Source organism: Trematomus bernacchii, unplaced genomic scaffold (assembly GCF_902827165.1).
Source record: "Trematomus bernacchii unplaced genomic scaffold, fTreBer1.1, whole genome shotgun sequence".
Lineage (NCBI taxonomy): Eukaryota > Metazoa > Chordata > Actinopteri > Perciformes > Nototheniidae > Trematomus > Trematomus bernacchii.
Genome location: NW_022987828.1, coordinates 14476680 through 14504327, shown reverse-complemented (window position 1 = coordinate 14504327; position 27648 = coordinate 14476680). Strand labels below are relative to the sequence as shown.

General features: G+C 40.8%; 1 protein-coding gene across 2 annotated transcripts; it reads left to right on the top strand.

Annotated features, from left to right (window-relative positions):
• The first annotated feature begins 431 nt into the window (after window positions 1-431).
• On the top strand, window positions 432-27648 carry adss2 (adenylosuccinate synthase 2). Of its 2 annotated transcripts, none has more exons than XR_004557723.1 (13): window positions 432-706; window positions 10410-10512; window positions 13417-13485; window positions 13572-13622; window positions 13751-13817; window positions 17224-17331; window positions 18374-18455; window positions 18537-18663; window positions 21888-22042; window positions 22972-23096; window positions 23399-23496; window positions 24126-24267; window positions 26521-27648. XR_004557723.1 is itself a non-coding variant. In XM_034152355.1 (13 exons), exons 1-13 carry the CDS (start codon window positions 524-526, stop codon window positions 26571-26573), a joined length of 1371 nt encoding a protein of 456 aa, XP_034008246.1. In that variant the 5' UTR covers window positions 434-523; the 3' UTR covers window positions 26574-27648. The 2 variants fall into 2 exon arrangements, 1 of the variants encoding a protein (XP_034008246.1); XM_034152355.1 differs by having other exon boundaries at window positions 434-706; window positions 24118-24267.

The following is a 27648-nucleotide window of genomic DNA, read 5'->3' as shown; positions in this document are numbered from 1 at the left end:
AGTCTTTTTAATTTGTATTGTACAATGCCATGTCTTTTATGCTGCTGCAACACAAACATTTCCCAAATTGTGATCAATAAAGTATTATCTTATCTTATCATTTTTCTTAACATTGCACACAATGTACACCAATATTTTGTATTACTGCCGATTTAATCCATATGTTATTCCTTCTTATTCCATTCCATTGCAATGTAAATACTGTTATATTTTACTATATTTTTTATTATTTTTTATATTTTTCTAGTTCTCTACCTGTGTTTTTAATTCTTGTTGTATGTATGCACCACGACACCAAGTCAAATTCCTCGTACGTGTAAACCTACCTGGTAATAAACCTGTTTCTGATTCTGATTCTGATTCTGATCTTATTTCCCTCCTCCGATACAGTAGGTGTCAGTATGCACCTTGGCAGTAGTACACAATCTTCCAATAGACCCGTAGAAGAAGGAGGAGGGGTATCTTTGGTGCAGCAAGACGGTGCGAAACGGCGCACAAGTGGAGTCAGGCAGCGAGCAGCAGTATGTCGGAGAGTCAGGAAACCTCCGGGGCCAAAAACGGTGGCGACAGCATGACAGACCGGGAACTGAGGCCGGCCGTGGGCAACAGGGTCAGCGTGGTGCTCGGAGCTCAGTGGGGCGACGAGGGGAAAGGGAAAGTTGTGGATCTTCTGGCACAAGACGCGGATATGGTGTGCAGATGTCAGGTTGGTCCCCATTCATACTACTACCTCCATGATGCATTCACTTGTCATGCATTAATCTGGTTACCCCTCTCTTAATTTTGAGATCATGCTCATAGTAAATAGCGAGCATCTCATTCACTGTCTTCTTCTCAATGTTTTGCTAATGTCACCTTGAATCCCTGCTAGCAGCTTTTAGCTCCTCTGACACATTTTAATGTCTGTGAGGATGACTCCTGTCGCGTGCACATGACTAAATCCTGCAGGCACCTTTGGCCAACTAAAGTGACCAGGTGCATCCCTTCAGACCGGGCTGTGGTGCTCTCCATTGGTGCGTCAGAGAGCTAGCAAAGGGTCTCCAATACTGTTGGCTGCAGGCTTTTATTCACTCTGCATGGGAGCTGATGTTTCATATTATACTGTGTCATCTGTGGTGTTAGTCAAAGCATTATCCTGGTTTTTACCTTGAGCTGAATGCTGCTTTATCTACATAAAAGTTGTGCGAATTAATCAGATATTATGGTTTTAGTCAGATGACAAATTCGGTTTTTGACTGGTCAGGGAAAAAGCTAAATCACAAAATGTTTTGTCAAAATGTTCAGTGTCAATTCTGCCGATTATTGCTCTCTCTCTCTCTCTGCTTTGTTTTGTGTAGTCTTGGTTCAGTGTCAGCATCATTTTAGAGGGTAAAGGGCAAAATTGCCCCGTAATTCAGGCTATTTGCACCATTAATCACAATCTAGGGGTGGACATGTTGTCATTGTTATAACAATGCCTTTAAATCTCAAACATCGGGGGTCAAAATAGCCCTAAATTGCCCTGTGAATTCCTCTGAAATGTTCCTCCCTGCAGGCGTCACTTCCTCGGTAAACACTACACACTGTGGTTTTTAGACCTGTCCATACATGCACCACCTTATCATTTTGGACATGCTGGGAGGGGACATGGTGCAAAACCAGACAACGTACATAATCTGTTGACAACATATTCTCAACTTTGTCAAGGTGAACGAACCAATTATTATCAGGATATAAGGGGTGTTTTAAAACGTGCGTAGTTGTGACCGAGAGGCTCCCTTTTTAACAGATGTAAGTGTAAAGAGATGTGATTGTGCAACAAGTTGTTATTCACCTTCACTTCTTCTTCTTACTTAATCTACACTTTACTCTTGCTGTTGTAATACCGTACATTTCCCAGTTGTGAGACAAGTAAAGGAATTCTGATTCTGGCTATTTCAGCACAATGACTGTGTTGTTGTTGTTGTTTTATCTTATCAAGCTGTGTGTTTTAATGACATCCATGTGACCCCTCCACTTGTCTTTATCTCTGGCACGTTGGCTCAGTGTGGTTTGACTCCTGGCACTTTGTGATGTTGAATTTGCATGCACTCTAGTTTTCTCATGCAAAACTGGTGGTTTAGAGAGGCTGAAATGATGTCATGGGCCGGGCTAACTCAACCCTTTGCCCACTGTTGACTGGGAAGATTAAGTCTCTGGTAGACAGTCAGGAAAAGCGGTTGATGAAGGACTGGTCCCTTGTTTTGTGATGGTCTTGAACAACATACTAAAAGGATAATTCAGGACATGGTTAAACCATACAGCCCAGCACGTGCACTCCGCTCTGCATCAGCCAAACGGCTCGCTGCACCCGCTGTCAGACAGCCCGCTCCAATGGGAAGCTTAAAGAGGACTTAATATGTTTTGGGGGGTTTTCCCTTTCCTGTAGAAGAATAGAATAGGGAGGGATGAAACCCTCTTTAATGGTCACACATGCAGAGCACACAGCACACACAGTGAAATTTGGCCTCTGCTTTTAACCCATCCTAGTACAAGGAGTCTAGTACTAGGAGCAGTGGGCAGCTATTGTACAGCGCCCGGGGAGCAATGGGAGTGGGGGGGGAAGGGGGGTGTCCGGTGCCTTGCTCAAGGGCACCACGGCAGGGCAGGAGGTGAACTGGGACCTCTCCAAGTAGAAGTCCACACTCCATATTTAGGTCTGGTCGGGGACTTGAACCAGCGACCCTACGGCTCCCAGTCCAAGCCCCTACTGACTGTGCATTTTGAAATGGTCTGCTGAGGCTAAAATCCCAAAGTTCCCTTCAGAGGGAGTTTCTCTATGCTCTCTTTAAAACTACCAGACTCCGTTGACAAAAACATGAATTCTACCTTGCAGAACCAGAGTTGCTAGTCTACTGTTGCCTCGAGCGCTTTATTTGTCTGTGTTGTAACTTAGGTGACAGTTTTTAAACCACCTCTCTTTTAAGAAAGCTGAAGTCCAGCCAGCCTGTAGAAGAGTGTGGAGGTCGTATTTGAGTCTACGATGTGCTGATGTGTGTCACTGCATTCAGTCAACCTGGCTCAACTTTAATGAATAACTCTTTTTGTGTTGGTAGTAACAAGCGTCTTGGCAACAAAACGTGTGAAACATGACTGCTGTGTTTTAGCACAACAATGCAGAGTACTTTTTGTTGAATAAACTTCAAACCCTCTCAGTTGTTTTTGTTGACACTTTGCCTGCTCTAAAGTCTGTGTTTATACTGAAATGAGAGACTTGGCAAACTGAGAATAAAATCTGAATATAAAAGCTTGCTCACTTTTGCCTTTTTATTGGCTAGTGAAGAGGCAATTTTTCATGTCGTCAGTGCTCTTTGACAGAGAAACTATGTAAAAGAGACCATTTTTGAAGTTATCTTTAGCATTTTTTACTACAATTTTATTTTAGCTATACTTGGAATACACTGATACCGAATTATCTACGAGAAAAGCTCATATCTTACCACAACTTATCACCATCTCCATATCTTTCTTATCTTGTGATTGCTCGTAAATCTGTGTTCTATTAGTATCTGTTGATAACGAGTTGACATAACAAAGATTCTCCGAAGCCTCACAGCTTCTTGTTCCAGCAGTCCTGTCGAGCAAGAGACGTGTAAAAATAAACCGCTTTCTGGCACTCCCCCATATGTTATGGTGCGTGCGTGTTTATGGCTGTTGGGCTGCTGGAGCAGTTGATCTTTTTTTTAAATAAGCTTTGCCAGCAGGGTTGCTCGGTGTTTCTTACAGTCGAGACCTCTGAGTTCCTAGAAGTTACAGTTGAGGTTACAAGAAAGGAAAGAGCGGGTTAAACTGAGGGGGTGTGCTACCAGAAAAACAAATCCCCGGAGACGCACGGCAGGAATATTGAATATACATATCATGCTTCAACAAGTACATGGTGCTAAATCTTGCTAATTAGCCTCCAAGCTCCAACATACTCAATTCAAAGTCAAATGTGGCTAAAATGGTCTCACAATCCCAAACATTAATGCAAGCTGTGGCTTCATTCACAGCTAATCATTTGAAATAAAACATTCAAAGCAGAAAACCCATTAGAAAAGTGTTGTTTTTCTAGCTACAGATTTCTATTGACAAATGAGAATTATAAATGTGTGGAAACTAGTGACCCTTTCATCCTTTCAATATCTATCATATGTGTAAAGACCTATTCATTGCATTGAAAAAGGAGCCTAATAAAGGACCACAATAATTCACCTTGTCTCATTTATTACCTCACAGTTAGTTTACTGTCCACACAGCACTGAGGCCTGTACAGTTAAATCAATACGATATTAATACAAATATTTTAGATCGAGTCGATTACATTAACCAGCAACGTTACATTTTCTGGCGGTAGTTTGTCAAATGTGAAGATTATTTCTGCTTTTCTTTGTCTCTTATCAAATCAAAATCAAATCAAGTTTTATTTATATAGCACATTTTTAAACGATTTTTGGTCGAGCCAAAGTGCTGTACATATAATAAAAATACCCTACAGTAAAGACACTTTACAGCAAATACAACAGCACAGTTTGTTCAGAATATCAGTATGAGAAAAACGACACCCTCTGTCCTTAGACCCTCACATCGTACAAGGAAAAACTTCCAGAGAAAAACCCACAGTTTAAGGGGAAAAATGGGAGAAACCTCAGGGAGAGCAACAGAGGAGGGATCCCTCTCCCAGGACGGACAGACGTGCAATAGATGCCGTGTGTAAGAGATAATACATTTTACAGCGTAGGTAGACCGAATGTTTGGAAATACATGGGTCTTATGTTTGTACATTGATTTTGTTTGTAGCTGGGAAAAACAAAGTAAATTGAAAATGTCGCCTTGGGCTCTGGGAAAGATTTATGACCACTTTTCACCATCAACCTGACTTTGGAGTCAAAAACATTGAATTGATTGGTAGAGAAAAGAATCGGCATCTTGAGACTGAAGCCAAGTTGGTTCATTTGTCAGGCCTGGTCTGTAAAATCAACCCAATTCATTTTAGAAGGGTAGGGGTGACGGACAGAAGATGGCGGTAGATAAAAGGTCAACATTATTTGCCACATAGAAATGATCAGCTAAATCTGATCCTGAAGTTTAATTTTAAACTCTGCTACCAAGTTACAGTCTGTCATAAATAACAATTAATGAATACATTAACATAAAAGCAGAAGTGTTTCATGGCTAAGAAATGATGATAGTACAATATTATGGCTATATTATATGCTATATTATCTATTAGGTCTGATTGAAGACACTTGTCAGGCAGACGTATTTCTTGCTACATTTAACCACTTTTTACCACTTAAGAATGTATATAAATGGTGAAAAATCCCAATACAATACAACATTTAGACACCAAGACGTTGAGGAACACCCTTTTGTTTTGCCAGGACAGGACACACTGACTTGTATCAAAAATGATTTGACACAAATTCGATGCACTCCCTGCGGTTGCTACAGAGCTGTGTACTGAAACCAAGGTGTGGCTGTCAAACAGAGATGATTGTCTGTTCACCCTTTCACTGAATAGTGTTGTGTACACGAGATCTTCCAACAGTTAACATGGTTAATGGAAGGATTCACATGCACAGAAGTCAAACCTGTCTAACAGAAATCCTGCATACCTCCAGGAGAACAGCGAGTCCTCGGACGGGAACAGTCTGCTCTGCTCCGCTCCGAAAGTAGTTTCTCGTCATGTTAAAACTAGGGCTGTCAGTCGATTAAAATATTTAATCGCGATTAATCGCATGATTGTCCATAGCTAATCGCGATTAATCGCAAATTAATCGCACATTTTTTATCTGTTCTAAATGTACCTTAGAGGGATATTTTTCAAGTTTTTAATACTCTTATCAACATATGAGTGCACAAATATGCTTTATATGTTTGTTTATTATCATTTGAACAATGACAAATATTCTCATGAATATTAAACACAACAACCTCTGAACATTACAAATATTCGATTCAACCTGGAACCTCGGTGTGTGTGTGTGGTGTGTGTGTGTGTGTGTGTGTGTGTGTGTGTGTGTGTGTGTGTGTGTGTGTGTGTGTGTGTGTGTGTGTGTGTGTGTGTGTGTGTGTGTGTGTGTGTGTGTGTGTGTGTGTGTGTGTGTGTGTGTGTGTGTGGTGTGTGTGTGTGTGTGTGTGTTGTGTGTGTGTGTGTGTGTGTGTGTGTGTGTGTGTGTGTGTGTGTGTGTGTGTGTGTGTGTGTGTGTGTGGACACTGTGATGGATCGTTAGAGCTATGTGCAGCTCAAGGCATATCTGCTCGAACGGGAGCTGCCTGGACGCTGCAATCATGTTGCGCGCACTATCCGTGCTGAGTGTGCTGACTTTTCGTACAATGTCCCACTGTCTGGCTACCTGCATAAAGTCAAGTGCTCGGCGCAGTTGTCGGCGAAATGTCATTGAAACAGCTCCTTATATCCGTTAGCGCAGCTAGCTAGCACCAGATGCTAACAACAACAACACGTAAGGTGTGCCTCGCTCGCGCGAGTCGCGCCACACACATACACACCCTCCCGGTCCTCCCGATGGCCAGTCCGGGCCTGCCGGTGAGCGTGGAAGTGTGGTCTGCCACAAGCGGGCGGCAGGAGCGGGGCTGTAAGCATCAGCTTGTAGATGGTATTTTAAACTCGATGCGCTCTGAAACTACGGGGCGGCCGAGGACAAAAAATACACATGCGTTAATCGCGTTAAAATAATTAGTGGCGTTAATTTTTTTTTGCGTTAACGCGTTAACTTGACAGCCCTAGTTAAAACCAACATTTAAATAGTGCAGGCGGTTGCAAACAATCAGGGTTTGACATTGAGACCTTAAACGTATCCAGGAGGTGTTTTCTGTTCTCTCCATGGCTCCCTGCTGCTCAGAACTTTATACACAACATGTGTTTACTAATAAACAAACATTCAACCAATGTCTGATTGTGATCTTTGACACAAGTAAGGTCTGTAGAGAAATGAAGCTGCATCAGACTGCATCTTACTCTTACTCTTACTCAATAGACAGACATTTTATCAGCAACTATATGAATTATCAAACGATTCTTTGTTTTTTTTATACAAAATTGTAAACACATTTCTGGTTCTAGCAGTGTAAATTACTTGATTGTAAATTAAAATATTTAATTAAAGTTTTAAATAAAGTGTTGTGCTGTTAGTCGGACTAAACAACACATTGTGCTGTGGGAAATGGACATGTTTCAATATGTTCTTACATTTCATCGACAAAACCAAATGTGCAGATTTCACAATTATGAGGGAAATAAAGTCACACAGTTTTGTTAACATTTAAGGTCTGTTTATTTAAACTGTTCCTGAATGTGAGAGCTTAAACCTTTATAATAAAACTATATTTACTAAAATAATGAGCAGAGTTTCTGGCTGAATCTTAAAAATACTCGTCAATATAAAAAGCCAATAAACATTTTATTTAGTTGTAACCCATGTCTGCCCTTTCATACCGAAGCAGGAGGGTGTGAGATCCGTTTCCCCGGGGTCAAAGGTCCAGATCAGATAACATGAACCTTTAACACCAACCCGGAAACTCAGCCTGTCATTCAGATGTCATGCTAAGCCCCTCCTTTATTTGTCCATACTTTTTCGTCCACTCATAGCCATTCTACTTGTATTATGGGGGTCACAATTCCCCACATCCAAGCACGATTGAAAGTAAAATCTTTGGTTTTATGCTCAAACTTCTTTTATTTACATTTAAACAGATAGGTTACATGGTTTTAGTCTGAAGGTCTCTGCCAGTTATCTGTAACACACATTTAGGAAGAGTAACAGAGGAGGAATCAAAGAAACCATAATAGTAAAGTTATAATATGGACAATGAGCATGTTATTATGTCTCCTTAAAGTATATTGTGCTTGGAAATGACTGAGGTCAGGAGGAATCTTCCCTGACTCCACTCAAGTCTTTATGACCTCTTGTTGTAATCTCAGAGTGTATACTCAGTGATAATACGGCAGCACACAGACCTCAGCACAGTAGCAGGAGTGTAATAAAAGTAGAGTTTCTCATGATGGAAATAAGAGGCCGATCACGGGACACAAGGAGAACCAGGGTTAGGTTCTGTGGGGGGATGGGATGGATCATAAAAGTATCTAAAAAGGAGATGCATCTGTTCCCCCTCTCCACCTTCAGGGTGCTGCGGTGGCCAGGAATAACTCTGTGTGCTCGGAGCACATGCTGGGCTTGATTTACATCCACAGGTCACAGGACGCACTGAGATCAATTGGCACCCAGGGGAGCGAGCGCATGAATGCATCTGCACAGCGGAAAATATTACAATACTTTCCTTCATGCATAAGTCCTTTTTGCTTCAGCTTGGCTTGTGTTCTTGTCATCTTCTCTTTCTTTTTCATCTGTAAGTCCATGAGCTGCGGAGTATCTCACTGTGAAACACAAAGCAGAGCGGAGCAGAGCAGACTGTTCCCGTCCGAGGACTCGCTGTTCTCCTTCTTGGCTCCACATTGCTCTTTATCTACTTTGTCAGCTGTGCTAAATCATCTACTGGCAAATATGTAGCAATCAGATTAACACCCACCGAGCCCATATCGTCTCTGTTACATACCAGTTCAGTTCCCTCCGTCAGCCATCGTGACCCACCATGTCGTTTTTATGATTTTAGATTTTGGTAAAAATGTTAAATAAACAACATTGCTTTAGGTATTAAGTGCATTATATTAAAGAGACCCTACGCTTCTCTTTTCTGTAGTGTGTTTTTGTGCATGTAAATGTCTGCAAAGGCATCAATCCCAAAGTTTCCTCCAAAGGGAGTTTCTCTCCCACACACTCCCCCCTCCTGCTGGAAACGCCTCAATTGGACTCCTTTGTATACGACCTTATCATAATAGGCGCTTTCACACCGGAGTACTTTTCCCCGTACTTTTCCCGTTTAGTTCCGATAGTTCCTGGGATTTTGCGTTCACACCAAAAAGAGAACTTAGTTCAGAGAACTTTTACCCCATTTTTAGTCCCTGCTAGAGAGGTGCTACTTTCCTGGGGAGAAAAAAGTTCCAATTTCTGATTGGCTGGGTGAATTGTAAACCACGCCCCGTAAAACTCGGAAAAGTTTTTTGAAGCCGCCATTGTATTTGCTGGCATTAGCATTATTATCATTAGCATTAGCCCCGCGCACCAACAGAGAGAGAGTAACTTATGGCAACACAAAAAAAAACATGGGAGCGGTGGAGATGAGGAGGTGTCGGCGTTCTGGCGATTTACTTGGAAGGCTTCAGTAGAAGCTGCTGGGAGTCCCAGCAGCTTCTACTGAAGCCAGTCCCCAACTCCGGGGACTTCCGGCCGGGGACTTCGGGCGGCAGTATACGCCGTGAAGTTGTTTGCGGCCTGCCAGTAAACCCAAAGCAGAAGAAGTGACGTCAGCGGCTTCATTTGCGTAATCTTCCCTCAGGGAACTTATTCCGGTGTGAACGCGATCGGCTCTTAGTTCCATGGGTGTGCTGGGAACTAAGTACGGCAAAGTACTTGGTGTGAAAGCGGCTAGTGACGTCACTATGTAACACTCTTGGTTCTATTGGCTAGCGCTCCAACACATTTTATGTGATAGGCTAAGGGCCGGCCAGCTAACCAATCAGAGCAGACAGAAGGTGAAAAGAGGTGCGGCATCACAGGCATTATGAGAAAAATAATGTCACAAAATACAATTATGAACCTGAAAAAGAACATAATATGTTCTCTTAATAACTTTAAGAGGAAACTAGCCAAGAAATGTGGAACTCATGACCAGCTATTTGGCGGAAAAAGGCTAATTACAATATGTTTACATCGTTAAAAGCGTATAATTTAACATGCAGTACTACTAGAAAAAGGATTAGGTTAAGAATAGAGAAATTATCTTGCATGTGGCCTATTAACTGTCAGGGCCGTGGTTTATGTTTGGCCTTGGTTTTATGATTGGACTTGATTTGTGCCAAAAAAAGGCTGGATAGTTTGTCAGAGGGTTGCCAAACAGCACATGATCATGTTCGTTCGACTTTGATAGCGACTGGTGGCTTTAAAGGGTTTAAAGGGTGAAGTTTAAGAGTGAACTGCAGTTTGTTTCTGATGTAAGAGCAGCAAGTCTTTACAGGATCTTGATGTTGGTCTCAAAACATTATTACATAACACTTCATCCACAATAACAACAGTCCATTTTACTGACATGCAAGTTTACACTTTAGTGAGAATGTCACTCGAGATCTGAATGCATCGTGAGCAGAAGTCTCCAAGCAACCGCACAGAGCATCACACACACTAACAAACAGAGGCGAGTGTGTGTATGTGATGCTTGTTGCTACTCGCCAAACTATTCGGCCTGCCTTTCAGCCCAGCTAAACAAAGTTTCAGAGCGTCCATTAGGTGTCTCTGAGTTTCTGTTTGTCTCATCGCTCTCTGTCTCGTCTGCAGGGCGGCAACAACGCAGGACACACAGTGGTGGTGGACTCGGTGGAGTACGACTTCCACCTCCTGCCCAGCGGCATCATCAACCCCAAGGTCACCGCCTTCATTGGTGTGTAACTTCAATTCACTCTCAGCGTTGGTTCGATCTACACACACTTACTGACGTGCACACACCCTTCAATCAGAATCAGAATACCTTTATTCGTCCCACAGAGGGGAAATGTACATTTGTTACAGCAGAAAAGAGCCAAAGACAGCTTAATGTTACCTAAGAAGCATGCATAAAGAAAATATTAAAGAAGCATCTGTAACAGTTCTGAAGATTTAGCAGCCAGGTATATATTGCACAGTAATTAACAGCATTTATATATATATATATATATATATATATATATATATATATATATATTGCACATATTGCACATAGTTGGTATTTAACAACAAGGGGTGTTATAGTCTGTGTTGTTGTGTGTGTGGGGGTCTACTAGGGGCTGTGGTGGTTATATAGTCTGACCGCTACAGAAAGGAAGGACTTGCGGTTTCAAAGATTCAAAGGCTTTATTGTCATGTGCACAGTTTAGTTATGGCAATACAAATCTTCCCATGCTCCTCCAACAATGCAACATCAATATAAAGAAGACGTAAACAATAAAAAAAACACTGCAAGAAGAAGATAACATACATTATATAAAATAGCAGAGGATGTTGCAAGTGACAAATATGCAAATAATGGAAAGGAGAAGTGAACTATATATTAGGGCTGTGCGATTATGGCAAAAATCATAATCACGATTATTTTGGTCAATAATTGATACCACGATTATTAAATACGATTATTCATTGACTTTGAAAACATCCATTTATTGAACTTTAAAACAAATACAAATAATAATTTGAACAGTATCTTTTTAACTGTTGATTACCCTGAACGTATAATTCAACTGAAAAACCAATACAAAAATAAATAAAATAAATGATACATTTATATTTAAAATAATAAATACCAATAAAAGAGACCAGCAAATATTTTGGAGTGCACTTCAACAAGCTACTAAACATATGTAAATATGATAAATACAAATAAATTAGACTAAAATAAATTTGATCAAATATGTTGCACTGTCACAACCAAGCAAAGCAAAATAATCGTTTTTTTCGATTATGTTGTTTTCGTAATTGTGGCAGGCCAAAATCGTAATTGCGATTAAAATACGATTAATTGCACAGCCCTACTATATATATATATACATGTCAAATAAATACAATAAGAGAAGGATGCAAGTGACCGAGTAAAAGCTTTGCTCGTACACAATTACCCACGGACTCTCGTTCCAAGGGCATTTTTCCTGGCTGTTTTCTCAAGTATTGATCGACTGCTTTTAGCCGCGCAGCAGGAGCTCCATGTTGATGCTGCTTCAGTGAGAGTGGTGTTGGATCAGAGCCAGACTGCATCACATCCACTCATCTGCAGTAACTTCATTAGCTAATGGTGTCTTGCTCTTACTTCTTGGCCTCCAGCCCCCCCCCCCCCCCCCCCCCCCAAACGCATCTGATCTGCACTCTTACATGTGGAGCTGTATGATCCGTCAATATCCAATCACATTAATGCTCTTTCTTCTATCTACATTAATGCTTTATGCTGGCACACACACTCAGAAAGTCTTTCAGCTCAGTGTGTCTGGTGTGTTCTTGAGCACTTGCCCCACAAACAGATATGGGACCAATAGTACAAAAAAGTAATTCAATAAAAGCCATATTTACTTTTTGCCAGCTGTTCATGTTAAAAATGCGTCCACATGATCAGATCATTCATGGTATGCACATTGATCTATCCAGGAGGCAAAAGCTGATTTTTGTGTCCCTCTGTAGAGTTTTATGGTTAAATGGAGAGCATTTCTGGCATTTTATTCTCACTGCTGTCCATTTAAAGTTGCGAAAGGATTTAGTTTTTATAAAGCAATTGATAACTCTGGCCACTTAGCTTTCTTTTAAAACAGAGTACTGCAGCAACAACAAATTATTTAGTATTATTGGTGTTACTTGATAGTGCTTACAGACAAACTTATTTATTTCTCGGTTACACAGAAGAACAAAGGAGCATTGATCATTTCTCAAATCAAATCAAGTTTTATTTATAAAGCACATTTAAAAGTGATTTTTGGTCGAGCCAAAGTGCTGGACATGTAATAAAAACACTTTACTTCAATATAAAAAACAAAAACACAGGGAATAGTCAGGGGTCGTGCTCCGCTCTGACTAGAAGGCCAGAGAGAAGAAGTGTGTCTTGAGTGAGGATTTAAAAACCCCTAGGGTCTGGGCCGACCTCACATGGAGGGGCAGACTATTCCAGAGCCTGGGGCCAGCTGCTGCGAAGGCTCGGTCCCCTCTGGTTTTAAGCCTGGTCTTGGGCACTATCAGCAACAGCTGGTCAGCAGACCTTAAAGCTCTGGCTGGGGTGTAGCGATGGAGGAGTTCAGCTATATAGGCCGGAGCCAGCCCATTTAGGGCTTTGAAAACAAATAAAAGGATTTTAAAATCAATTCGGAACCGAACTGGAAGCCAGTGTAGTGAGGCCAGAATAGGGGTGATGTGGTCACGCTTTTTGTGGCCAGTCAGAAGACGTGCAGCTGCGTTCTGCACTAGCTGCAGGCGTTTAATTGAGGCCTGGTCCATACACACATACAGAGCGTTGCAATAATCCAGTCTCGAGGTAACAAAGGCATTAATAACCCTTTCTAGGTCTTTAAAAGATAAAAACGACTTGGTCTTGGCCAATAGTCTTATTTAAAAAAAGCAGGATTTGACTACGGTGCTGACCTGCTTATTGAATTTAAAAGCGCTATCGAAAGTCACTCCAAGGTTCATGACAGAGGGGAGGATGTTTTTATTGAGAGAGCCCAGAATATCAACCGGATATTTCTAAGTGTTGCACTGTCCCAACAAGGAGAGTCAGTTTCATCTAGCTCTCTTCAAACAGAGACTGAACTTAACAGTTTATTTATTTTAACCTCAGGCAACGGTGTCGTGATCCACCTGCCAGGCCTGTTTGAAGAGGCAGAAAAAAACGAACGCAAAGGAAAAGGTGAGTTGTTTTTAAATGAAAAAGTTACAAAACAAAAGTGTGCCTTTTAGCGTTTGGAGACTCAACGTGTGAGTGTGTTTCTGCAGGTCTAAAAGACTGGGAGAAGAGGCTGATCATCTCCGACAGAGCACACATTGGTGAGTCCTCTGTGTGAATGTTGTTTGTATGTTTGCATGCAAAAAGGTGTGTGTGTTTTTTGAAGTGTGAGCCCTGCCACCTCTGAGGAGTGTGTGAAGTGTGTGTGCCCTCTCTTCCTCCTCTGCAGTGTTTGACTTCCACCAAGCTGTTGACAGTGTTCAGGAACAGCAAAGACAAGAGCAAGCAGGCAAGAAGTAAGAAACCTGTTGCTTTCAAAATGGCCACACACACACACACACACACACACACACACACACACCATTACATGTTACTTGTTAGATGCTTTTATCCAAAGCGACTTACATACTCAATACTGTGGGCAATCCACACACACACACACACACATACACACACACACACACACACACACACACACACACACACACACACACACACACACACACACACACACACACACACACACACACACACTCAAACATGGAGGTTAGAACATTTTTTCTGTAGCAATAGGTGTGTCTTTTATTCCTAATCTCATGAGTCACTGCCCACACTGTGAGCCTCCTTGTATTTTGACTGAAGAAAAAAAAAAAACTCATGGATTGTCAAAAAATGCTTTTTGTTGTTGTTTGAATCGTTAAGGCATTTATTTTAGCTGTATTGTGAATGTGACTCACACTCTGATGTGAATTTAAGTAAGATCCATTTCTTTTGTCTGGATGATTTTAGATTTGTACCTTTTATTGTTGACAGAGCAACAGTGTTCCACACATTATACACTAAGGCTTCACAATTCACATAGAATTGTCCAAATTAATTTGTTAAATGTGATGTATGCTATGTTCTAAGTTAATAGCATCAGCCGTAGTTTGCGTTTTGTTTGCATTCTCAATTAAAACAACACTGTGGTTCTTAGATACCAACCTTACAGAGTATGAGCAAATCCAGAATGATATTTAAGCTCCATTTAGCACTATTCTGCTGCAGTAATTCTGTACTAAAAAGGTAACAGCTAAAGTAGAAACACTCAATATAGATACCTGTCCATGTTAACATATTATTATCCTCTATAATACATGAAATTCTTAAGTGAGATTGAACAGAAACGACATGTCCTCCTTCAGTCATTTTCACGTCCATGTGTACAGAAATGTCTTTCCACAGTGTCACACATGAACATTATCTCAGCTCTGCTCTGCCTGCAGGAATCCCAGGAAAGGTCAGAGGTCAGAGGTCAGAGGTCAGGCAGAGCAGCCCTGCAGCAGGTGGTGTTTCTAAACAGCAGCGTGTCATCCAGACACTAAAAAAAACACAATTTCCTGTTAGCAAGCATACCACGAGACTCTTAACGAAGATACCAGGATTTCATATAGTTATGGTTTTGATTTAAAGAAAAAAACAGGTATTCAACAAACACGATTATATGTGTAAAACGATTATATTATAATAATAAATTAGCCTGCGCAGTGAACCTTACTGAATGGTATGTTGTGGAGTCTTCACAGCATTAAGCTCAACTGTGTGTGTGTGTGTGTGTGTGTGTGTGTGTGTGTGTGTGTGTGTGTGTGTGTGTGTGTGTGTGTGTGTGTGTGTGTGTGTGTGTGTGTGTGTGTGTGTGTGTGTGTGTGGTGTGTGTGTGTGTGTGTGTGTGTGTGTGTGTGTGTGTGTGTGTGTGTGTGTGTGTGTGTGTGTGTGTGTGTGTGTGTGTGTGTGTGTGTGTGTGTGTGTGTGTGTGTGTGTGTGTGTGTGTGTGTGTGTGTGTGTGTGTGTGTGTGTGTGTGTGTGTGTGTGTGTGTGTGTGTGTGTGTGTGTGTGTGTGTGTGTGTGTGTGTGTGTGTGTGTGATGTAAGTCGCTTTGGATAAAAGCGTCTAACATGTAATGGTGTGTGTATTGAGTATGTAAGTCGCTTTGGATAAAAGCGTCTAACATGTAATGGTGTGTGTATTGAGTATGTAAGTCGCTTTGGATAAAAGCGTCTAACATGTAATGGTGTGTGTATTGAGTATGTAAGTCGCTTTGGATAAAAGCGTCTTACATGTAATGGTGTGTGTGTGTGTGTGTGTCAGGGTGCCTTAATAGCAGGGTCATTATAGGCTTTCAGCAGATTGCTCTGACCGGCTGGTGGATTTCAAACATCTCCACGCGTCAGAATGAAGTCACAGTCTGATCACACGTTGTTGAGCCAGAGTTTATCTCAACACTGGGAACACAAAGGGGAAATGTTCAGTATTGATGCTACAAACTCATAATAAGAATAAATCTAGTCATAGTGAAAGAACATTTTGGAACATTAACTCAAACAAAAGCAGATATATATACAGAATTAAAGTCTGTGTACATTATGATAAGAAAATGAAATCCTCAATCAATTCAAATCTGTGTAACTAACTACATAACTAATTAATATAAAATAAAGTGATATATAGCTGCACCTGGAGCAGCTCCAACAGTGAAATGCTATGTATGCATTGAGCATTACTATTAACACTCTGATAATGTTTTTAATGTAATAGTCACAGCTGCTGAGTACTTAAATGTCGCTTTGGTTATTGGATACTGCATGTTAAACATCGGCTAATGATGAAACGCGATAACCACAGAGGATCTATTTCAGTTCTGTAGTTTGCTTGTAGGATAAGCAAATGGAGCCTTCCTGTTATTAGGCCGAGTTACAAGAGCTGCATGTAGAGTTTGGCATATTTAAATGTTTCTATTTTAAAATCTTATTCGAGTTGTGTCTCTCTGATGTCTGCTCACGTATGTAGAGATGCAGAAAAAAGCCTAATGACGGTGGAAACTCTTTTTGTAGTGTCATCATTGGACTATTCAGATACAAATCAACAGTTGTCTCTTTTGTTATCTATGATTTACTGCAAGTAAAACGATTTTCACAAACATGGCTGGTCCACCATAGATTCTGTATCGTCTCCAAGCTCCAAAATACACTCGGTGGATTTCACAATAATGACTTTGTCTGAAAGTATTAAGAGTTTCACAACAGTTGTGCTGACTAACATGATTACATGTTGTTTTGAAGGTCCCAGATTATACTGTTTTACATCAATATATTATAGGTCTCAGATATATACAGAACATGTCTCTGAAGTGTTTGGCTCCAAACACCAAACAGATCATTGCAGCATTACCCATAATCCCCTCTGTTTCAGCCCTGTTTCAAAAGTGTTGATTCTCTGTCTGTTACTTTAGATGAAAAATAAGGAGCCCCTCCCCACGCCCCTCTGAGAGATATTTGGTTAAAAAGAACACAATGGTGCTCTAGGAGGAGATTCAGGTGATAAGGTGGGGGGGGGGGGGGGTTACCTTGGTTGGTGATTGGCTAATGGTTACACAAGCCAAAAAAACATGACATCATAAAGTGGCCAAAATCTGATCAGCTCATTTTCAGACAGGTTTTTATATAAATGGATCAGGACAAAAAGAGAGAGAATATTTTTTCCTTAAACTTTCAGAATCTCTTTACACAGAGGGGGGGACACATGTTGATGTATAACAGACATGGAAAAGTGTACTTTGCATAATAGGTGACCTTTAAGCTCACATGCCAATGCTTCTACTATTCCCCCCCCCTCCTCCCCCCCTCCCTCCTCCCTCCCCCCCTCCTCTCTTTCGTCCCCGTCCAGCCTCGGGACAACGAAGAAGGGGATTGGTCCGGTGTACTCGGCCAAGGCGGCTCGCAGCGGCCTGAGGATCTGTGACCTGCTGGCCGACTTCACCACGTTCTCTGAAAGGTCTGAGCCAATAGGACAGGGTTTTGATGAAATCTGTATCATAGTTTAACTGCACTGTGTCAACGACAAAGACTTTGGGCAATGATTCAAGTTTCAAGGCTTTTATTGTCATTTGTGCATACCGGGAGCTACAGTGTAGTTATGATCTCTCTTAGGTCAAATGAGGGTGTGAGTACTGTAACTGCAGTCCATTTCCTTAGCTGAGTTTCTTATTAACCGAGGAACTGCAGAAACTTTACCTGTATTTCAAAGTACAATCAAGCTCCAGTTGTATAGTTTGTTTGAATTCAAGGCATATTTCTAGGAACGTTTTTTTAGAAACTCAAACTCTGATAATTTCTTTCAAAGAACCCGAGTCAAAGCGGGTGTTCAGACCGAAAAAAAACTTGTGTTACACGAAGGGGGTTTCATTGTTCTAAATCAAAAGTTTGAAGACACACTCAAACACTGCACAACTTATGATAATTCTTGAAGACCAGATTTTAAAACTTTGCAAAATTGTCATGCAACCTACCTTATTTTCTTTACAATGATTGCAAAGTAAATAGTGGAAATACTGCTCTCAAATTACAAAGTTGTCTAATACTTTCATGTTTCCTGGCCTGATGTTGTAATTTTGAGATCAAAAGTTAAGCCCATTTCTTTCTGGAGCCTTCTGCTTTTTTAAAAAATTTTAGGCAGGATTGAACATGGCCAAAATGTGGTCTGTTGTTACTCTTCCTTTCCTCCACCAAAATATCATTCTCTTTGATGGCCGACTCACTTTTGGGTTGGAACTTCACTGACTAGTTCAAATAAACACCTTATTGTATAGCAATAAAAGAGATAACATTTTACATTACTGGTTAATGTGCCTTATCTGTTCTTCAGACACACAAAAATAATAAGTGTTTAGTTTCTGGGGCTTGGGGTTGAGAGGAATGTATTGCACAAAAAATGGCAAGATGTGTTCTTTGTGAGCTTCCTGTGTTTCTCATCCTATGGCAACATTATGTAGAGTGCTGTAACAGTTCAAATGAATCACAAACTTTGCTTGTTACAGGTATAAAGTGTTGGCTCACCAGTACAAGGCTATGTACCCCACACTAGTGATTGACATAGAGGGAGAGCTTCTCAGGTTAAAGGTAATAAAGATAAATCATTCACATTTATTTCACAATACCTACATTTGTCCGTCTTGCATTAACATGACGTGTGATTTTTAGGAGTATGTGTCGCGGGTGAAGCCCATGGTGAGGGACGGGGTGCACTACATGTACGAGGCTCTGCACGGCCCTCCCAAGACGATCCTGGTGGAAGGAGCCAACGCAGCGCTGCTGGACATCGACTTTGGTCAGTACAGCACTGTGTGTGTGCATGCACGTGCAACAATTAACAACTTAGTGTTAAAGGTCCCCTATTATACTGTTTTTCATCAATATATTATAGGTCTCAGATATATACAAAACATGTCTCTGAAGTGTTTGGTTCCAAACACCAAACAGATCATTGCAGCATCCCATAATCCCCTCTGTTTCAGCCCTGTTTCAAAAGTGCTGATTCTCTGTCTGTTACTTTAGATGAGAATAAGGAGCAGGTCTCACTTGAAAAAGAGATCAATGATCTCAATGGGATACACCTGGATAAATAAAGGTTTGAAATGAAATGAACTCCTCAAGCCCCTCTGAGAGATATTTGGTTAAATAGAACACAATGGTGCTCTAGGAGGAGATTCTGGTGATAAGGTGGGGGGGGGGGGGGTTACCTTGGTTGGTGATTGGCTAATGGTTACACAAGCCAAAAAAATCGTTATGACATCATAAAGTGGCCAAAATCTGATCAGCTCATTTTCAGACAGGTTTTTATATATATATTTATATAAATGGATCAGGACAAAAAGAGAGAGAATCTTTTTTCCTGAAACTTTCAGAATCTCTTTACACAGAGGGGACACATGTTGATGTATAACAGACATGAAAAAGTGGATTTTGCATAATAGGTGACCTTTAACTTGTGTATACTTCGTGCTAACTTTTTTCTCTGAAGAGTAAATGTTGTTTTCTAACTGCTAAGCGCTGTTCAGTGCATCTAAAGTGACCCCTTGATACTGAAACTCTTAAGCTTTATGTTCTTTACAAAAGCCTGCTGGGAGCTCACACTAGTTATTATGGTAAGTTTACTAACTGTCACCGACGTGCTTCACGTGCACGCTCACAGTTCAGCCACTTAATGCCACCTGACTGTGCATGAGCACCACGGCGTCTGAATCAGCACTCTGTCTTTCGGTCACTCAGAACCACAGAGTCATCATTTAAACCAGAAATGTGTTTTATTTGATGTGTTTATTTAACAAGCACAGTGCACATTACTGCAAATACACTAGTAACCCAAGAGGCTATTTTTCATCTTGAGTTTTTGGGTATGTTTCAGAGTCAACCTCAAATAATCGAATAATACAAATAAAAAAGTTATTAAAATCATAGAAAAATGCAACATAGAAACTAGGGCTGCTCAATTAATCGTATTTTAATCGCAATTACGATTTTGGCTTGCAACGATTATGAAAACAACATAATTGAAATAAAACGATTATTTTATTCTTTTAAGTTTTTAATTTTAATTTTTTTAATTTAATTTGTATTGGTTTTTCAGTTGAATTATACTTAAAGTTCAGGGTAATCAACTGTTAAAAACATGCTGTTCAAATTCTTTTTTTCAATAAATGGATCTTTTCAAAGTAAATGGATAATCGTTTTTAATAATCGTGATATCAATTATTGACCCAAATAATCGAGATTATGATTTTTGCCATAATCAAGCAGCCCTACTAGAAAAAAAAAAACTTCCTTTTACTGAAAATAAAGACTACACTGTATTTCATGATTAGATACTATCACATGCACAGCAGAAACACAAACATGAAAAAGGTGAAAAACATGAAAAGATAATAATAACACTTAACATACTAATCTTCCAGATGTATGTCACTGTAACATGTGATTACTAAGAGCAGTGATGCCACAAAGCAGATTACATTTCAGTGGAGATCAACTCTGGTTATTATCAAAACACCACGCTTGTAATAACTCTGGTATCAGGGTGTCCTGCACACTGAGAGACAAACAACCTCTCTCTGACTCGCTGGATTTATACAGGATTAGAAAATGTGGCAAGTCACACTAGCATCAAGCCTTAACTTTATTTCCCCCATCTCACATGAAGCTAATGTCTTTGCAAACATCTTATCTTGACTTGGAGCATGTAGGACATCAGTGTGTTTTATTAGTTTAGCTTAAAGGGCGTTTTGACTGCTGATCGACGCACAAGACGAAACGACATCTCTGTTTGTGCACACAAGCCGAGACACAATTCCTGACCCACACCTTTTTTGTTGAATATCTGGGTGTTTCTCAATGTAGAGTACGCTTGCTTGGTAGCACATGTCTTCCGAGTCACTTGCTTCAGAAGCGAGGCAAGAATACTTCCTGGCATTCGGAAAACGAAGAGTGGAACAGGCTAGCAAGTGTGCAGGTGTGCGTCATATGAAAGGCCCCGCCTTACATTTTCCGCCACAGATTTGGGGAAATTGGTCCGTCCGCAAAGCATTGTGGGGATTTTAAGACCGCGGAGTCTACACATGTGCAGCCTCGAAATTTCTCCAAACGAAGTACGCCGGGCTCGGTAGAATTCCAAGTATGCTGGAGGCACTCGATGACGTAGTATGCTTGAAATAGTGGCTCTGGAGCAGCTTTACTCGAGATTGAGAAACACCCCGTGTGTCAGTCTGTGAGTGGTTATCACCTCAGGCACATCCTGGGGTCTGGGGTCACAGCTGGGAATTTGGGGAATCTTCATGAGATTGAGTGAACTCTCTGCTTTTGTCACGAATCAGCAAGTCTGTCTACAGGTATTTGTCCAATGAGGTGTGATGTGTAGCTCTGGTGTGAATGCTTATTTAATCGGTTTGATTTATGCAAACCGGCTGAACCCTGCATTTGTCAAAATATACATTTCTGGTATGTCAAACACAAGCCTTCCTCAGGGCTGGGCAATATTTTTGACCAAATACTCGATATTGATACTGTGACAATATTGCAGGGTAGACTGTTGATGCTTTTACAAAATATTACCCAATGACAATTTGCAAACATTACCCAAAAGCATTATGGGAAACGTAGTCAAGCATTGAGAGAAGGATTATCTACCTAATAGAAGAAAGACAAAGAATAATTATTAATACATATTTTGTATTTCTTGTTGAACGGTTTGAAAAAAAAAAAAAGTATATATTATTAAGGCTGTAAATAATGATTCTTAGATTAGATCCAACTTTATTGTCTTTGCACAGAGTACAAGTACTAAGACAACGACATGCAGTTAGCCTCTAACCAGAAGTGCAACACAGAGTGCAGAGCGATGTCTAGTGTAATATAAATATACTGTGTCTCACTTTTGTTTGTCCACACTGTCAGACTTTGAAATCCTCTCGTCTTCACAAATCTTCCCACTTCTTTCCGCTGCATGTTTGTTCAGCCTGTATCTCAGTTTGACCAGCCTTCCCTCCTCGTGTCTTGCAGGGACGTACCCGTTCGTGACGTCGTCAAACTGCACGGTGGGGGGCGTGTGCACGGGTCTCGGGATGCCGCCCCAGAACGTGGGGGAGGTTTACGGGGTCGTCAAGGCGTACACCACCCGAGTGGGCATCGGAGCGTTCCCCTCAGAGCAGATCAATGTGAGAGGATACACAAATACTATACGATACGATAATACTTTATTGGTCAGATCAAGTCTGAAATTTCACTTGCATCACAGCAGCTCCATGTGTAACATCAACATAGACAAATATCAAGACACAATACATGAAAAACAAACATTTAACATAACAGCACAATCACTGAGAGAAAACATTTTCAACATAGTACCTTATACCACCCATACAGATGCAAACTAGATATTTAAAGTGGACCTATCATGCTATATTTGAATAATATAGTATAGGACCATACCTATATAAGGCATATTTATACTTTTTTTTTTTCAAAATACCAAACGGATCATGCATTTTAGCCATGCCTCATTTTGCTCAATTTGACAATTTCTAGCTCTGTTTTTGCAAGGGCTGATTCAGTGAGAACAGCACCATCTACAGGCCTGGCATATGTACTACAGCGTCTCCAGCGCTTTCGAATGGCAATGGCCGTGGCTGTCTCCTCCTGATTGGTGGAGTTGGCCCAATAGCCGTAGCGCCACTGTCCTGACGTCAGGACAGTGTTCAAATCTGGATCAGTTTTTATCAGATCCGTTGCAGCCCCTTTTTTAGAGATTTGGGTATGGAGGAAAATAGAGAGGGTTGTGTTTTCTGACACTTGGTGAGTTCCCTGGAACACCGGGGACACATATTCATGTATACAGTAAAAGACGTACACAAGTGCATTTTGCATGATAGGTCCCCTTTAAATGTCTTTTTCCTACAAAGATGGACAGTATATCCGCAGTCGGTTTACAACTAAGTTTAACTCAGATGCACAGTATGTAGTTTGGCAAAATGGACTCATGCAATATCCAAATCGCAGTAAGCAATTAAAGTAAAGTAAAATATATGAGAATATCAGATTTAAGTATTGTAACATTAACAAAAACAGCTCGTTTTTTTGTTTTCAGGAGATCGGAGAGCTGCTGCAGACTCGTGGGAAGGAGGTGGGCGTGACCACGGGCAGGAAGAGGCGATGTGGTTGGCTGGATCTGGTGCTCATCAAATATGCACACATGATTAACGGCTTCACCGCGTGAGTTCACCGTGCATTTTTGTATTTTTATGATTGTTACTATGAATATGGAAATGTTTCTGACAAAGCATTTCATAGACAATCATAGGAGTAAATGTGAAATAATCAAACAAATGTATTTTTGCAATAGATATTTCTATATTTCTTTTAAATACAGTTTCACTAGTTTTGTTTAATTTGTTAAAACTGAGAACAAATTGGTCTTGTTCACTTATTTTAAGGCAAGATGCCAATAAGTTTGTTAGCAAGTAAACGGCTCCTTTGTCTTATAACCTTCCTGTTTCCTTATGTCCCTTCGACAGTATAGCCCTCACCAAACTGGACATACTTGACATGTTTGAAGAGATCAAAGTGGGCGTATCGTACAAAGTCGACAACCAAACTATACCTACTTTTCCAGGTGAGCCGGTTTGTGAATGATTACTGCTTCTGTAAATGTTCAAATACAGTTAAAATTCAGAGAGGAAGAAGGGGCCTTACTCATTAACATTTCACATCTTACATTTGCTCTTAAATTTGTTTTTGTGAAAGGTCCTAAAAGAAGTCTAGTATCTTTGTTCTTATAACAACGAAACCCATTGTCTTAGTCAATTGAAGCTGCACCATTTGATCCTGATTAGCAGATAAGACGCTCCACCAATTGAAGTAAAAGAGCATGAGACTGCAGGGCCGTGTGCACATGCAGAAATTGAAAAAAAAGTTGACAGAATTAAGATAAGACTGAAAAACACAAGACTAAAAAGAGTTGAACATTGGACTCCAAACATAACAAATCCCTTCTGACACTGTTTATGAAATTTGACATCAGATCTGACTAATGTTATCATGAACAAGTTAATGCATCTCTTTGTTCAGTGGAATCTGTCTTCCCGTCAGAACTGTTATTTATAGAGAGCTCCATTTCAAGGCAGCAACATATTGATCTGTTATCATAGCTGCTTGATTGCGGTCTCCTGTAAAGCTAATGGTGTGATATTACTCCTCCTCCCCTCCTCCCTTCCTCTCATTGATTCTGTGCCAGCCAATCAGGAGGTGCTGGAGCATGTGGACGTCCAGTATGAGACGCTGCCCGGCTGGAAGAGCGACATCTCGCAAGTGAGGAGCTTCAAGGATCTGCCTGAGAACGCCCGGAAATACGTCGGCTTCATCGAGGAGCATGTCGGAGTGCCTGGTACGGTTTCACATTTATTAGAAGTAAATAATGTATTAATGCTTTTTGGGGTTTAAAGGTGGGGTAGGTAATTTTGGAGAAACCAGCTCGAGTGTGCTAGAATTTGAAAATACACAGCCGGAAAAAATCTGCCACTTCCTTACAGAGACCCTCCTCCAACACACACGAACGCGCACATGACCAATGAGGGCACGAGATAAGTCTGTGCACAGATGGAAGGCTGACAGGCAGGTAGGCCATCCAGTTACTTTAGCCGGGCCGGCTCAGATGTTTGGTCGTGCTTTTTACAGTACTACGGCTTCCACAGATGACATTTTTGTATGGATTTTTTGTCAAAGCACTTAAGATATTCATTGCTATCGGGATGTTAAGAGCATTCCATGGAATATAACAAAAAGTGTATCTCGAGCCGGTTTCTCAAACTTACCTACCCCACCTTTAATAGATAAGATTAGATGGACCTTTACTAATCCCCGTGGGGAAATTCAGTAGTTTAACAGCAACAGGGTAAGAATGAAAAACAGGACAGCACAGATTCACACAGATTAATACAATTAAAGATACAATTTAACATTTGAATTAAAATAACTATAAAATAAGAAATGAATTAAAATGAACATATATACATATTGGGTCATATATACATATTAGATATATTTACATGTGTGTGTGAAAACGGTGTGTGTTTTATGTCCCTTTCCTATAGTGTGTTATATAGGTTTTTGTGCATGTGCATCTGGTTTCAGACAGAGGGGGAAAAGAGGTGCTGAACTATGAGAAAAATAAAGACCTTTTTGAACATTAAAGCATGGAGACATGTCACAGTAGAGACACAAAATACAATATGTAAACCTGAAAATGAGCAGTAATTACGGCGTGCAACAGGTCAAGCTGATGGTGAGTTTCAGGATCGCCCTCTGCTGGATCAGAAGGCAAACTACATTAAAAGGGTTTGCTTATTGAATTAGTACTTATTGATATAGGCATGTGCATGACAAAATATTTCAGACAGGTAAAGCATTGCTGTGACAGCAAAGAGAGGGAGATGAGAGAAGACATGATTACAAAGTGATGTTTTAAGTGATAAGTATAAGTCCATCAAATACTTAAATAAACTCAAAGTGGCCTCTAGAAGTCGAAATAAGTGTCCACAACTGAAAATCTGACTCCTGTAATTCTTCTGTTAACGATTTACAGAAGTCAGTAAGAAGATAAATGGTTGCTTTTACTTAAAGGAAGCTGTAGAATGTTCCAGATCTGTTGTTTTAATGTTATCTCTGACTTGTGTGTGTTCTCAAAGTCTCGAAAGGTGCAGCTGAGTAGGCAGAGAAAACACTGGTTGCATCTTCATTACATTACATTACATTGCATTTAGCTGACGCTTTTATCCAAAGCGACTTACAATAAGTGCATTCGACCAACAAGATACAAACTAGAAGAAAACAGAATCATATAAGTACATCAGGTTTCATAGAGCCAAAACATTTCAAGTGCTACTCAACTGGCTTTAGATAAACCAGTCCTTTATTAGTATACAAGTGCTTTGTTAGCAATTCTTTGTTAATAATTTTATTGCTCGAAGTGGAGTCGAAAGAGATGAGTTTTCAGTCTGCGCCGGAAGATGTGTAGGCTTTCTGCTGTCCTGATTTCAATGGGGAGCTCATTCCACCATTTTGGAGCCAGGATAGCAAACCGACGTGTTTTTGCTGATGGGAACTTGGGTCCCTCTCGCAGTGCTGGTGCAGCGAGCCGTTTGGCCGATGCAGAGCGGAGTGCACGTGCTGGGGTGTACAGTTTAACCATGTCCTGGATGTAGGAAGGGCCAGAACCATTCACAGCATGGTACGCAAGTACCAGTGTCTTGAAGTGGATTCTCAGTGAAGTGAGCGGAGGAGCGGCGTGGTGTGGGAAAATGTTGGAAGGTTGAAGACCAGACGAGCCGCTGCATTCTGGATGAGCTGCAGAGGTCGGATGGCACATGCAGGTAGACCAGCCAGGAGGGAGTTGCAGTCGTCTAGGCGTGAGATGACGAGAGCCTGGGCCAGAATCTTCAACCCTGCTCTTGATTTTGAAAGCTAAAAGCTATTTTAGTTGATTTTTGAATTAAGAATCCTGGCTCCCCTTTTATACGCAGATAACCTGTGTAACCTGGTTTCTTGATCCTGTAAATCTACACACACACACACACCTGTGACCTGTGGCAAAACAACACAACCCAAATCAACACCTTGCTCTGCTTCTCTGTTTCCTCAGTAAAGTGGATCGGAGTGGGCAAGTCTCGGGAGTCCATGATCCAGCTGTTCTAGAAGAAGGGAGGAGACAAAAAGAACGCAGGATGCAGAGCAGCTGATCAACTGCACACACACACACACGCACGCACGCACACACACACACACACACACACACACACAGCCTACTACCTGTCTCAACTCTCTGACAGAGACACCATCATGTCTGTTCTAAATGCTTTATCACCAGATGTTCCCATGTTACAGACAAGACTCCCATCGGACTGACCTCCATCTAACATCTGGATTTGTATCGCTTTTTAACTTTTCGGACAGAACCACGATCAAGTCCCTCTTTTTAATTTGTAGCTGTTTATTTCAGACGTTCAAACTCACTTGGCCTCACCAGATGCCGGTCTGAAAGAGGACATGAGGGCAAGGACTCAACACACACACACACACACATACACACACACACACACACACACACACATACACATACACACACATACACACACACACACACACACACACACACACACACACACACACACACACACACACACACACACACACACACACACTCACACGGAGGAACTGTCCACAGATGTTTTGTTCAAGTATATTTTTGTTCATCTATGCTGTATTTTAAACGCGCTGTGCCAGTCTGGTGTAAATCAGTTTTTAACCTCTGCACTTTAAATGCTTTGGACTACTTCTTCTTTACGTTTTACTCCGTCAGGTGTTCACCACATCCTGACATCATAAAGGGATCTCTTTTTGTGTTATTTTATGTTTGACGTCGGAGACAAAGACTTCTCATATTGCCTTGTCATTCAACCAAAAAAATGTGCTTTTAAATTTCTTGTAGCTAGCGATGTTAATGAATTGTGCGCTCACTTCATGTTTATCAGTGTAGTGTAAGCAGGTGTGTTTTTCATTAACCCATATAGAGATATATCTTGTATAACTATGTAAAAAAATCATTTTCATAGACTGGCAACGTCCCACACACATTCATGTGATTGTTTATCTTATTATCATCGCCTTCTTTGCACTTTGATAAATATGTTGTGTAGAGGGAGGCAATGGTAACCTTTACACTAAGAAAAGTCTAAATATGGATTGATAAAAATGGTATGTTACAGATTGC